The sequence below is a fragment of the Pinus tabuliformis genome, chromosome 1_1 (assembly GCF_031772625.1).
Source record: "Pinus tabuliformis cultivar Carrire ecotype Pingquan chromosome 1_1, CPIR1, whole genome shotgun sequence".
In the NCBI taxonomy this organism is placed as follows: domain Eukaryota; kingdom Viridiplantae; phylum Streptophyta; class Pinopsida; order Pinales; family Pinaceae; genus Pinus; species Pinus tabuliformis.
In genome coordinates this window covers 585,198,903-585,213,084 of record NC_142297.1, presented here as the reverse complement: position 1 = coordinate 585,213,084, position 14,182 = coordinate 585,198,903, and the positions used below count along the sequence as shown (strand labels likewise).

The window sequence follows — 14,182 nt, the reverse complement described above, 5'->3', positions numbered from 1 at the left end:
AGCTACCACAAGGGCAATTAGAGAGCTTGTAGATCAATTGTTCAATTCATAAACGAACCCGGAGATTGACTGAAGCAGCATTGATCTACTTTGCATTCGTAAAACAAATGCAGTTCGAAGGCTAGCTGGCTTGGCTTCAGGCTCCGTCTGTAAGTTTATAAAGTAAACAAATGTAGATAAACAAACAACCTATTCGCTCCCCAGTGGAGTCGCCATTTTGTTATCGGGAAAACTAGTGTCTATACAGAACTGCTAGTCCCACTAAGGGTGATAGCTACCTTAGAAACAAACACACTAAGTCTACTTTCATTTTCCTTTATGAGAGATAGATGAGAGAAGAATAAAGGAGACCAACCTCTATCTTGCACTCGTTTCCTTACTCGGTTCTTCTCCCTTCTGATAGTCTTTTGCTACTTGCTTCCTTGTATACCCAGCTTCAAAGAGTACCTGTAGAATCACAGCAGCATAACACTATACGAGAACATAGATCTATTATCATAAGCAATATAGGATCAGATGTATATTAACCACACAAATGCATAAAACATCAATCACACAAGCATGTGGAGGAAAACTTGAATAGCTTTATTAAAAATCAAGAAAAAGCAAAGAGGATTACAACCAGTTGTTCTGACCCAGCATCATCCTCTCAGCAAGAAGCCCTTCTTCACCTCATGAAAAGCTTAGACCACCCAACACTATGATATTGCACTAGGAAACCAACAACACTTCCTTACAAGATACAAAATTCCAGCCTCTGGATCTCTGGGATGAGGGATCCATATATAGATGTTTACAAGGGGGGTAGTTAGCTTTTGAGATTTGATTAGTGTCTTCTCTCTGATAGTTCTTGATTCCACTTGGAGATTGATGATCTCTTACTCATCCCTGGTCGAATTCAGAGAGGCAAGTGTCACAGGAGAGGTTTCTGGAAGATTCCATGCTCCTCCACCTTGCGGATTGACTCTGCCATTTGTCTCTTCTCGCCCATCCCACCCCATAGAAGGGTTTTTTGACATGCATCGCACCTACTTAGTGTATTCAGGTGGGATGCAGCGCACTTTGCCTATGGAGCAGGTGAAATGGTCCAGTTTTGACCAGTTCTGAGTAGATTTTCATGGAGAACTTCTGGGAGAAGATGTAATCAGTTGACCTTGTTCTTTTAGGGGTCGGAGCAACACTTTTAGGGACTTAAGAGCCCTTGGTTTATGGACATTTATGATTGGGGTTGCAGTGCCCAAAAATGTCTATAACAGAACCTCAACCTCAAAAGGGAGGTTTGAATCTGTGATGGTTTAAGGATGACCAACAACTCTGGAATGCTTAATGCAATTCCTAGAACTCTTCTAAAAATGACAAGAAGTTGAAATATTCTGCAAGAGGAAGTGTCCCCAATTCTTTGAAGAGGCATCACCAACTGAAGGCATGTTTAGGGGCATCTTTATCTTTGGCTACAACTCTGAATCTAGTATGGCAGGTTGTGTCTCAAGCTCGCTTGATGTGGATTTGAAGCTTGTAGATGACAATCACTTCCCCCCCTGTCAGATACAAGGTGAGATGATGGAGAAAACTCAACTGCAAGATTGTTCAATACTCTAGAACAAGTTCAGACATATGACTGAAATATCTTCTTGGTTGTTGATGCCCATTGCCAAAAAGCGATCCATCCAAGATGAATCTTTGTTCTTGCAATAGGCTTGTTTCTTAAGCCTCTGTGTGAAGAATGAGTGGTTTTATGACAGTGCTCACATGGATGAGGATAAAAATAGTGATATTTCATATGGCCAACTTGGTCACAGTGTTGGCATTTCACAATTTTTTGTGGCTGGTGTGGAAGAAGACCAGAATCTGAAACAGTTGAAGGTGAACTGTCATGAGGAGCAGGTGAAGATGAACCGTCCTGAAGAAATCTAGCACTTTGAAATTGGATTAGCTTGGAGTAGTTTGGAATATGAAAGGACACCCTTTTATCATATCCAAGACCTGTTCTGTGCTTGTTGGGGACAAGCTCTTCCCAAGGTCTGATGATTTGTTTGGGAAGTGCAGGCTGAATTTCTGCATATTTATGCAAAACTTCTCTTGAAATTGGCACTTGATGGGGATCAAACTCAACATTACTGACTTCATGACTTGCTGGTTGTTGATGTATGTCATGATTATTATGTTGTTGAAACTCATCTTGCTGGAGCTGAGATTCAAGCTACAAAAAATCAATCTTCTCTTATGTATGTTGCAGGAAAGTTTGAATGTCAAAAAAAGTTGCTAATGTTGATTGTGCTTTCAGTAGTTGACATAATTAAAGTTCTTAATATTTCCAATAAATTGCCAATTTGAGTCATTTTTAAACTTCAATAGGTCAACTCAATTCATCAACAATAATCTAAAATAAATAAAACCCAGTTCGCAACCTTCAATGTTTAAAACCAACATAGACAGCAACACCAAACGTTTACAATACTAATGCAGAGAATACACTTGGTAATTTATCCCAATGGACAAATATTGAATGGGTTGATCTGGGACTGTTTGAACCCAACTTCGCATTCCAAACAAGCTGCTGCAGGAATAGGAAATGCAAATCTGTAGTGATAGGCTGCTAGCCGGCTACAGAGATGAGAACAACTCGTCTTTTTCTCAAAAAAATCTCCTACAGGTGTAAGAAATCAACTCGACCTCTGATGTATAGGTGGCTACATCCATACAAAAAGCGATCCAATAGGCACACAAATCTGGAACTGCAGGAGAACCGCAAGTGATAATTGGGTGCACAAAAGAATGACTCCTCCTCCTTCACTACCACGCTGCTACAAAACTTCTTCTACTTATAAATAAACACATCCTCTTCGATCTTCTGCTAAAAATAACTCAGTAAGAATCAAAGATGCCTATACCCCTCAGTCCACGTACCATCAATACAATCTTGGAGGGATTTGAATCGTCGGAAATTGAGGTTTTACATTTGGGTTTCCTTTTTTTTGGGTTTGCATCAAGTAGGGTTTTGATTATTTTAAAACCCTAGATAGTGTCACCAGGGTTTGTTCATAGAAATGGATACTCTCAATGTTGATATTGCCAGAATTCAGGAGGAAAGGCAGAAGAAGGAACAAGAGCTTGCATCGCTTTTGGCTGTAACTTTTGATGCAGATTTGTATGGTGGAATTAACAGGTTCGAGGCTTATGAACGCTCCATTCCACTGAATGGGGAAGAAGAGGATCAGGATCCTACTGAAAGAGAGGTTTCTCGGAAATTGGCCTCGTACACTATGCCCAAATCAGTGCTGAAGGATTTTCCAAGAGGCGTAGCGAAGGAGGAGTATGATTTCGAGTTCAAGAAACACCAGTGGATTATTGATAGAGAAGATGATTACAGGAAGAGGAGGCTTAACAGAATTATTTCCCCTGATAGAAACGATGCCTTCGCCATGGGCGACAAGACCCCCGATGTTGTCATCTGGACTTATGCAGATATTATGCGGGAAGAGGCTCTCAATAGGGAAAAGGAAGAAACCCTAAGGCTTATTGTGAAGAAACACCAGGAAGAGACCGAACATAATGTGAAGGAGAGAGATGGGGTCAGTTAGGCACTGATGACTTAGCTTGCCCAAAAGCAGAGGAATTGATGGTACCAAGCTCAGGACCAGGGGAATGCTGCCAAGAAGGAGGTGTATACTTCTTCAAGACTGCGCGAATACCGATATGAAAAAAATGCTCATGTGTGTTTCTCTCTTGGACCATGCAACTCTGACCAATAATGATTAGTGCCCCCATCTACCACTGGCTTCCATAACGTTATGCCCATAAGATTTCCATAATATGAGAAATGTTATCTATAGAATGACAGGCAGATTAAAAAAATGGTTACCATGCAAGCGCTCAGGGCAGCACTATTGAGGGAAGCTTAGGGCAATGCTTTTCACAACCAATGGCAATAGTGTTGAAGGCAAGACAACGTGTTTCATGAATAATGGCAGAGAGAGGAGTTACATAGGCATGGAATGCAGCTAAAATTTAGTTGATAAGATATTCATCAAATGTAGGATTGATAGCCCAACTTTCAAGCACATAGAAATCACAAAATCAGTGGCTTAGAATGGAGTAGGACAGGAAAATGCTCATTCTGATATCATGTTAAAGTCACATGGAATGTAAATAGGAAAGGTGGATGATAAACATTGAATGCATTATTATTGACATGATATACATTTATAGTACATTTGTGTGACCGTTGGGTTCCACATCCCAAGGTCTCTTGGACTCTCGTGGTTGTTCACATTCTACACCAACCCATAGAGGATTAAGTGTCCAACAGTAATGACTGTGTATTTGTGGTCGTGGACAAATTTTCTAAGATGGCTATATTGGCAGTCTGCAAGAAGAGTATCACAGCAGAGGACACTGTGAAACTTTTCTTTGAATGAGTATGGGTACATTTTTGGATCCTGTAGACCATTATATTATATTGGGATAGCAGGCTCCTAAGGACATTCTACTCAAGCCTCTGGACACTATTGGACACCAAGCTCACCAAATCGACTGCCTTCCACCCCCAGATTGATGGCCAAACGGAGGTCGTCAATAGGATGATAGTGCACATACTCTGCATGTACAACTTCAAGCATCCTCGAACCTGGGATGAGAGACTTCCATATGTGCAACATAGTTATAATAGAGCTCTCCATAGCTCAATTGGTCGCAGTCCCTTTCAAGTGGGTCTAGGATTTCAACTATTGTGTCCGATTGATGTTGCCATGCCTCATGCGACTATGCAGAAAAAATCTACACATGTATTGTCTAAGGTTGATAAAGTGACTATATTTATTGAACACTTCCAACACATCTGCTAGTAGGTTCACGACATCCTGGAGAAGTCAAATGCCAAGTAAGAGTAGCAACGTGATCAACATCGAGTTCCATACAAGTTTTAGGTGGGCGACAAAGTCTGGTTGCATTTGTAGATATAACGCCTTATCGGAGCCCATCAGAAGCCCAAACCACTATGATATGGTCCTTACACCATTACCAAAGCTATGGGAGACAAATATTTTGAGATCAACATTCCCCAATTCCTTGGCCTGTACCCAATGTTCAATGTGGACCAGCTTCGACCACACTTCCCACCATTGCTGGACACATGAGACATTGCAGAACAACTCACACCAAAAAATTTAAAGCTATATTGCATGGAACAGGCCACAACTGATTAGATTATGGACACATAGGTGTAGAACACTCACTAGAAAAAGATCCAACTATATCGGTTGTCAAAGCTGGCCAACTCTTGCACCAAGGCAAGTGGCTCACTAGGGACCAAGTTCAACAAAAATTTCCTCACCTCATGGAGGCTCTGCACACAATGGGGACCATTTCTTCCTAAGGGGGGAGGAATGATCCAGGTGGATATTGGTGGCCACCCACCTATCCCACCTAGACCTCCAGTCAGTTTCATTTGTTTCCTTGTTTATTTCATCATTTACTATTTTTAGTATTTTTTCGGGTCTTGGACTTCTGAAGAAGTTTTTACCCCCTAAACGGTGTTTTTTTGAGGTCCACTGCAGACCCATAGCGAAAGGTGTACTATGCTATCATGCATGCCTCAACAAGCATATTCAAGTTGTCCTTCTCATCTTTGCCTTTTAGGGTTTCCTTCATTCTCTTTTGCATTTGTTTGACCTTGATGTTGCAAATCTTGTTTTTGGTTTGGTAGTGGTGGGCCATGTGCCTCAACATATGGTTATCCCTGTTAGGATTTTCAAGAAGCTTCTCTAGATGGCCATTGACTTTGTCTAGCCAATATTCCCTGTCTTCATTGATTTCCATAGCAATTTTGTCTTCACTGCTCAAATCCTTTACTACTAGGTTTCAGTCTCTTTCTTTTTGCAATGCCTTTTTGAGACCCATTGTCCTAGGCCTCGTCCTTCGAACCTGCTTCTCCTGTTCATCATGCTTATAAAGCTCTAGCACTGCTTTACCTTTGACCTCTTGCCTCAACATCCTAAATTGCTATTTTTCCATCATTAGTTGTTTGACCTTGAGTTGACTTTTTTCTTGCTCAAGGAAAGAAATGATAAATTTGGCCCTTGCCAAATTGTCCTGGAGCTCCATGATCTGGGAATCCTTATCTTTGATAACTTGTTGTAAGTTTGAATTCTCATCTGCTACCTCCAAGTCAACTAGGTCAAAATCATGCTCAATTAGCTCCTCATCCAACAAATGTGATCCTTGTTGTGCTGATGTAGAAAGCTTGGCCCTTTCCTCAACTTAAGGAGCAAACACGTCTTTTTCCTCTCTGGTATGTTTCGTTCACCTCAGGTCTAGGTGCCTTGGGAACCTCCTCTGATTTTTTTGATGACCCGACCTCCATAGGATGTGCTGATGTGTCTTGGTGCTGGCTTGGTGAAGTAGTCTCATGCCTTTGCAAGGCTGCTTCAGTAAAGGTATCCCATGCAATGTTCTTTTCTGCCAACTTATGGAGGACTACAACCTGTTGTAGCGGCTACAACCACCCTCCAAAATATTTCCCTAGTCTGTTTTGGAGCCTCCCTACCAACCTTCACAAAAACTTGCCTTGCTTCGTCAAGTCCTCAAGCTTCAATGTCTTTCTTTCTCAAAGGCAGCCTATCGATCACAGTTTGATCTTTTCCCTTCATAGGCTGCTCACCCGGACTTGGTCTAGCTGCAGGTTGAGCAAATTCCCCTTGAAAATTGTGCATTTCAAGAGGGCAACTAGCCTTCCCTCTAGAAATTGTGCAATCCTCTCTGACATCCTGTTGGGCTTTAGGATTGCGCAATCCTGCTAGCCAACCTTCCCAACAGGATTTGCACAAATTTTCCTAGCAGCAAGTTGTTCAGCCCAGGATTTCCAAAAATCTGGGTAGCATTTAGTTAATCTGCCCAGAAATTGCAGAAATCTCCTCGGAAATCAGCCCAGCTCCTAGCCAGAAATGTGCATTTTTCTCCAGCAGTCCAATAGTCTCTTGCATGTGCAGCTGAGTTGACCGGTTCCCTCCGAGACTGAGAAAAACAAACTTGCATGCATGGGTTGCTTCTCCCAAGGCAACATGCAAAGGCATCCCTTGTTTCAGGGATCTATGTTTAGCAGTGGGAGGTTACATGTAAGGAACAATTCTGAAACCTCCCACCAAGTGTCGCTTCCCCTAGATTAGTGGCATGCGTGTCACAACTTCGATGTTATCAAAACTCATCAAATGAACGTTGCAGAGCTTATCCCTCACATCAACCTTGCATCTCTAACATCCCACATCACATCTAGGAGCAGTCAGCATATTCAAAGCAGTTGTCTTGGGGTAAGCCCGCTTCCTATGCCCTGTGCCGCATTTCTATCGCTTTTTGTCTTTTCACTTGTAGGAGTATTGTTTGCTTGATTTCTTTTAATTCTTGCTGTTTACATATATCCTAGCTTATCCTAGCTCTATTTCAGTTTTCGATGCTATCTCACTACTGTCGCATGCATGAAATTATTTTACAGGACGTTCGCCCAACCGACGAATTGCCTCACCCACATGCATGATGATCTGTTTGCTGAATCTTTCCTTCATATTTTGCATGCATTGTCAATCACTTCTTCTATCACTTAGTGTTGCCATGCATTCACTGACTTACTTGCTTTAGTCGCCTGTCGGTGAGTCAGGCCAACCTTGGCCCGAGCTCTGCCTTCACCAAGGCTGCATTGCACAATCTGGGAAAGGAAGGCTCACCTACCTCTCCAGATTTGTGCATTAATTCTCGGCACTGGCCTCCAGGATTTTTTTGCGCATTTTTGGAGGATAGTGGCTGCTTGGCCCAAGAAATTGCACAGATCTGTCCCGAGGCCAGTAGTCCTTCCCAAATGGAATTTCGCATTGCGCAATCCCAGCAGTCAGCAACCAGACTGGACTGTGCATTGTGCAGTTCCAGTAGTCAACCAGTCTCCTGGCAGTCGCTCTCCCCACCTCCCGACCGAAAGTGTACAACCTTCATGATCATTCACCCAGGTATGTTGCAAGTCAGTTCTCATGTTCATTTTGGTTTTCGACTGACATATTGCTTGCTATGAGTGTTTCCATGTCTCCAGGTATCGCAGGTGTTCATCTACCTCTCAACAGTATAGGTACAATGGTTTACAGGAGAGCACAGATTAGGACACCGTTTAGAGCATGCTTGGGGATGTAGTCGATCAAGTGTCTATGAGATTTCCTACTCACGAAGACATCAAGTTGTTCATAGACAAGGACATCAAGCGATAGCATCACAACAAGCAGCATCATGAATAGCAGCTGAAGACAACATACCAAATGCAATGAATGCAAGAGGAGGGTTGTTGACAACACGGAGGCAGAACAAGGTTGCAAGCTCAAGTAGGTCCATTGATTATGAAAGCAACTTTGGATACTTCAGCTATGGAGTGATGGCGCGACATGAAGCTCACACGAAGGCAGAAGATGTAACAAAGAAGGAGTTGTAGGTGTTGAATCAGCAACTCAGGAAGAACATGAAGCTACACAAACAAATGAATGAGTTGCAGTAGGATCAGGAACAGTAGTGGGCGCAACATGTGCTCACGGATGAAACTGCTCCTAGGCAAGTTAAAGATCTATCCCAGCAGCTAAGACGGAGTAGACATGGTGAGCAGTGTGGTTGATCGCATGCAAAGGATTCAACAACATGCATTTCATTGTGTGTACGCATGCAATCCAACCCATTCAACACACTCACCAAGGCGAAGACAAGAAGCAAGTCCAACTGGAGCCGAATGGGTACTTCGGCAAGTTGATGCACATGACCACCATCACACACTTCAATATCAACATGGAAACTATGCATCAGTGTGTTGCTGGTTCAACTATACCCAAGAAGACCATGCACATGTTAGCAGACGAGTTGGATGAAGGGGCCGAACCAATGCATTGTTTGTAATGGAGGCAAGAGTTTGCTTCAACAATATGTCACCATGAGGTGCATGCACACCATCACGGATGACCAAGCTTGGCATCAACTCACCACCTTTACCATCACAGGCATGTCATAGAGTTGCTCTCACCACAGTGGACCGAGTGGTAGTGTTGTCTTGCTCAAGCCGTGTTGTCTCACATGAGTACATGTGCATTGTAACGTTGAGTCGTGTCAAGTGTAATTCAAGTATCCATAGTTGGACGTAACATTCATAGAGTAGGAGAAGAGTCATGAGGGTAGTTGAACTATCACAAAGGGGAATGTCAAGGGTCACCCCACCCTTTGCTATAAATATTCCCGCATAACTCATTGTATAGGCTTTTGGTCAGCCAAGCTTCTACTAAGACTATCTTGAAGAAGGCTTGGATAGTACTGTAACGTGCCTTGGATTCTCCACTACACGGAGCTAGTACATCTCTTTGGAGGAGTAGGTGGATGTGGATGTAACGTTCCACTGTTGGGGCTAGCAGGTTTACATGGATGTATTGTATGATTTTGACTTACACTTCTTTATATAATAATAGTCAACACATTTTCATGCATATGTCGTTATTGTAGTTGGACTGCTCCGGTATCTTTAATGATTTGTGTTGTTTAACTTACGTACTTGTGTATGAACTGATTCACATGCAATTATATGAATCTTGTTGTTAATCTGTTGAATATGTTGTTAATGCTATCACCGTTTGTATCGACTCCTCTGTTGGACATCAGACAGACTTTTCACTTGAACCTTGCTATAACAACTGTCACACTTATGTCGAATTGATCTGTGAGTGTTGTATGTGTTATCTTACCTTGTATGATGTGATTCCTGCATCTAAGTGGACTGCTTTGCCGGAAGATGTGCATGTCCTTTATGTTGTGTGTTCCTAGCCAAGTTGGGACTACTCCCTTTCAACCTAGAACTCACCTTCACCTCCTCCCCCTTTCGAAGTGTTGGAACCTCTCATACACCTTCCTTGACTCATTGCATCAATCACACCCTTGCCACTGACAGAGTTATCTTACTTGCTTCTATGCGACATCACGGTCAAGGCATTACCTTACGACCCACTGCTGGTACTCCTACACCAAACAGTTTGAGGTCTAACTAGGACTTCTTACCAGGGAGATCCCCTTGACATGTTGGCAGGTCCAGCACCGTTAACACAACCTTTATCAAACTATGGTGGAAAAGGCTAGGGTAATGCTCTTTGTTTTTCATTTGCACCTTTTTAGACATTTTGATGACACTTCTACACAAATAGTTACACAAGTTAAGAGGTTTCACAGCTGTAAATTGCATGAGCAGCCTAATGTGAGATTGATACAACCTAGAAAACCTCCTCTCACAAGTGAAAAAATTCATCACAACCTTCATCAATGGTGCATACTTTTCCAACAAGTATCTAAATGGAATGATGTGTGAATGAGCCTCTTTGTAGGGTGATTTCAAGAAGGGTTTGTATTGCTCAAGATCTAGGCTCGTGCCTTTGAACCAATACTCCCCATGATTTGGTATCCCTGTGGCAAGAGAGATGGCATCAACTGAGAATCTAAAATCAATCCCTGCAATGGTGGAATTTTCTCCTTTTAGATTGGTGGCAATCAAATCAGTGAGTTGCTCATGAAAACTTACCTCTCCCACACTTTGACAAAACCCTAGGAAGTTGACGTCTTCAAAGCATTGTCTTATGAATGGTGAAGAATTGATCTCATTGCAATTTTGGGCTCATACCTTAGAATCTTCCCCCCTTTATGATGTTTTCTTTTCTCTGATGGTGAAGAGTCTCCTTCCATTTTTGAAACCCTAGATGATAGGAAAGGGGAAAAAACAGTGAAAAGTGATTGAAGTGGTGAAATGGGGGAGTTTAAGGAAGGGAGATGTGATTAGGGAAATTTTGGCAGATGGATAGGGTTTTAGGAATCCTTAGGAAGTTAAATGTGTTGAAAATAGCAACAAGAAATGCTAAATATAGAAGTGATAAAAATAACATTGCTATAAATAGCATTTCAAGATACATTCCAATTTTAGTTAGTCCATGAACTAAAATTGAGAATTAAAATTCGAATTTGATCTTAGCAGCTGTTTGAAAAATAATTAATTAATTCATCTTCAGTTAATTAGTTGAAGAAAATCAAACATGAAGTCTATGTGAATACATGCAACAATTTTCCCTTTGATTGAGGAATTTATCCCTTAATTAAAGTGATCAGGATGAGTTGTACTTTGAGTTGTAATTAGTTAGCTCAATTAACTGAGTTAAGTCCAGTTAGATTAGTTCCAACAGTTTGTGGAACTGATTGTGAGTTCAGTTAGTTAATGCATGCATGCATGTAACTACTGCACTTCAGATAACTGAATATTCTCTCATAATTAACTCATGCATGTCAGTTCAGTCAGAGACCTAGTTGAGATCAGATGATGGGATAGTGTACTATCAGTTGTAGGAATATTCCATTGAGGATATCTCTTGCATGCAGAAAGAATTCATTCCTTGGAGATTGCATAGTTACTTTTGAGCTTGGTGAGTTGTGTGAGAGGTGAATTCACACAGGTGGCAGCCAGAGGACCCATGAGAAATTGCGCAAGGAAATAGGAGGCTTGGAGCACTGGAGGAAGGAATATGTTGTGTCTATTCTGTCTATGAGCAACATTGAGGGATTGTATTGAGAGCTGGATAGCTTGTGAGCTAAAGCTTTGTGTAATCTAGAGATATTTCCACTTGTATGATAATACTAAGATTGGGGTTTTTAGCTGAGGCTTTCCCCAAAGTATTCTTCTGTGTTCATGTGTGATTAATTTCTCATTCTCTGTTATATGTGTTCTATTTGATCTTGCTCAAAATCGATTAAGCTTTTGCAAGTTTGTTTGTAGAAGTAGATCAAGTATTTTTCTTTAGTATATTGCATTATCAGGTGATCTACAGTGGGAAATTATACATGGTATGAGAAAAGGGGATCAAAGCAAAGAATAGTATACAAAGAAGGGCGAAGTTCAAAGTTTGAAGTTCATGATTATAGAAATCGAATTCTTATCACATCTTAAATTTCACCAATGGCGTTCAATGGTTTGAGACTCGAGTATGCCCTGGATGGCAGCTTGAATTATATAGCCTGGAAGGATCGCATGGAAGCCATATTAGAGGACAACGGTTTGAAGGACTTCATTGATCAAGAAGTCCCCAAGCCAGCAATTGCTAATGCCCAAGAATTGGCGGAATGGAAGAAATGTGTGGCTAGAGCAAGGAGGATTCTTCTGGAGGGAATTCAAGACCACATTGTCTTGAGTCTCCATGGGAAGGAGACACCGTTTTTAATGTGGAAAACATTGAAGGATCTATATCAGAATAGCAGCGATCAGAGGAAGCTGGTGCTAAAAGGCAAGCTTTGGAAAATCAAGTGTGAAAAGGGCGACACGATCTCTACATATCTGAACAAGCTCACCACCTGCAGGCATGAGCTTGGAAGTGTAGGGATCATGACAATCGAGGATGACATGGTGAGTCTTTCTCTCCTCGATCTTCCTAAGAGCTGGCATAGCTACCAAGACTCAGTAAACGGAAGAGAGAAACTGCCAGATTGGGAACGACTTTGGTTGGATCTAATGAAGGAGGAGACAAGAAGAAGCAACAGAGATGGATCTTCATCAAAGCAAGATGATGAAGAAAATCTAGCCTTAGTGAGTAAGGCGAGGAAAGGGAAGGGGAAGGCTTCCCATTCTAAATCGAGTTCTTCCCATGGTGGGAAGAATATTGACAAATCGAAAGTGAGATGCTTTCATTGTCATGAGGTGGGCCATTATGTTACGAATTGTCCACAGAAGAAATCCAAGAAGGGATCCTCGAAAGGATCAGATGGTGAGGCACTGACCTCACAGTTCAAATTGGATTTCACCCTAATCGCATGCATGGTTTCATCGACGGTGGGTTGTGTTTGGTACCTGGACAGTGGAGCCTCATTCCACATGACCGACGACAAGAGTCTATTCAGTACCTTGGAGGAGAAGGACCTCCAGATGCACATAGATATGGGAAATGATGGAAAGTATTGTGTTTCAAGTGAAGGTACGGTTGTGTTTCAGAGGGAGCATGGAGCTCCTCTCACCCTGATTGATGTAAAGTATGTGCCTGGTCTGAAGAAGAACCTTGTGTTCATCGCTATGTTGGAATACAAAGGCTATGATGAAGTCTTTAGAAAAGGAAAGGCATTCGTGAGGCATATCAGCATTGGACAGACCAAGAGGATTGGGATTCGAGTTAAGAATCTCTACAAGCTAGAGGTAGAAAACTGTGTTGCATTGAGTTCCAAAGTAGAGTTGGTGCAGAGCCAAGATGTTGGTGAGCTATGGCATATAATATTGGGCCACTTGCACCATGGGGCCTTGAAGATCATGCAGCAGATTTCTACCAGAATTCCCAAGGGCAAATTGGAGCAAGTGGATACATGCAAAGGTTGTACCTTGGGTAAGTATGCAAAATCTTCCTTTCAGGATCGAGCCAGTAGAGCTGGAGCAATACTGGAGCGAGTTCATACAGATGTGTGTGGACCATTTTCTACAACCTCCACTGCTAAACAAACGTACTATGTTATTTTTATTAATGATTTTTCTCGTAGATGTTGAATCTACTTCATGCAGAAGAAGGATCAAACCTTCTCAAGGTTTTGTGAGATCAAAGCCTTGGTTGAGAAAGAATATGGAAAGAAAATAAGGGCCTTGCGAAGTGATAATGGTGGAGAGTATGTCTCCCAACAGTTTAAGGACTTTTGTGCAGCAAAAGGAATTAAATGGGAGTTGACGACACCCCATAACCCACAAGAGAATGGGGTGGATGAAAGGAAGAACATATCGATTGTGGGAGTAGCTCGAGCGATGTTGCATGACCAAAGCCTACCACTTCATTTGTGGGCTAAGGCATGCAATACAACAATATACTTGTAGAATAGAAGCCTGCATCATATACTGGGGATGAAGACACCAGTGGAGGCCTTTTCTGGGAAGAGACCAGATGTGAGTCACTTCAGGATCTTTGGATCATCGGTTTATTGCCATGTGACCAAAGATGCCCGGAAGAAGCTAGAGCCAATAGCTGAGTTGGGGATACTTGTGGGGTACACTGATACACCCCACACCTATCGGGTGTTCTTGTCTACTAGTCAGAGGACAGTGGTACACAAAGATCTGAAGTTTGACGAGCAAAAAGCCATGTGAGTATCCCTTGAGAGGGAGCTCAAGTTGCATGCAGAGGAG

At 42.0% G+C, this 14,182-nt stretch overlaps 1 protein-coding gene across 1 annotated transcript; it reads left to right on the top strand.

The window, feature by feature from the left end:
* The first annotated feature begins 3,047 nt into the window (after window positions 1–3,047).
* LOC149214600 (uncharacterized) lies at window positions 3,048–3,581 on the top strand. Its single transcript, XM_089389441.1, has one exon. The coding sequence runs from the start codon at window positions 3,048–3,050 to the stop codon at window positions 3,579–3,581; it is 534 nt and encodes a 177-aa protein (XP_089245567.1).
* Window positions 3,582–14,182: the final 10,601 nt, after the last annotated feature.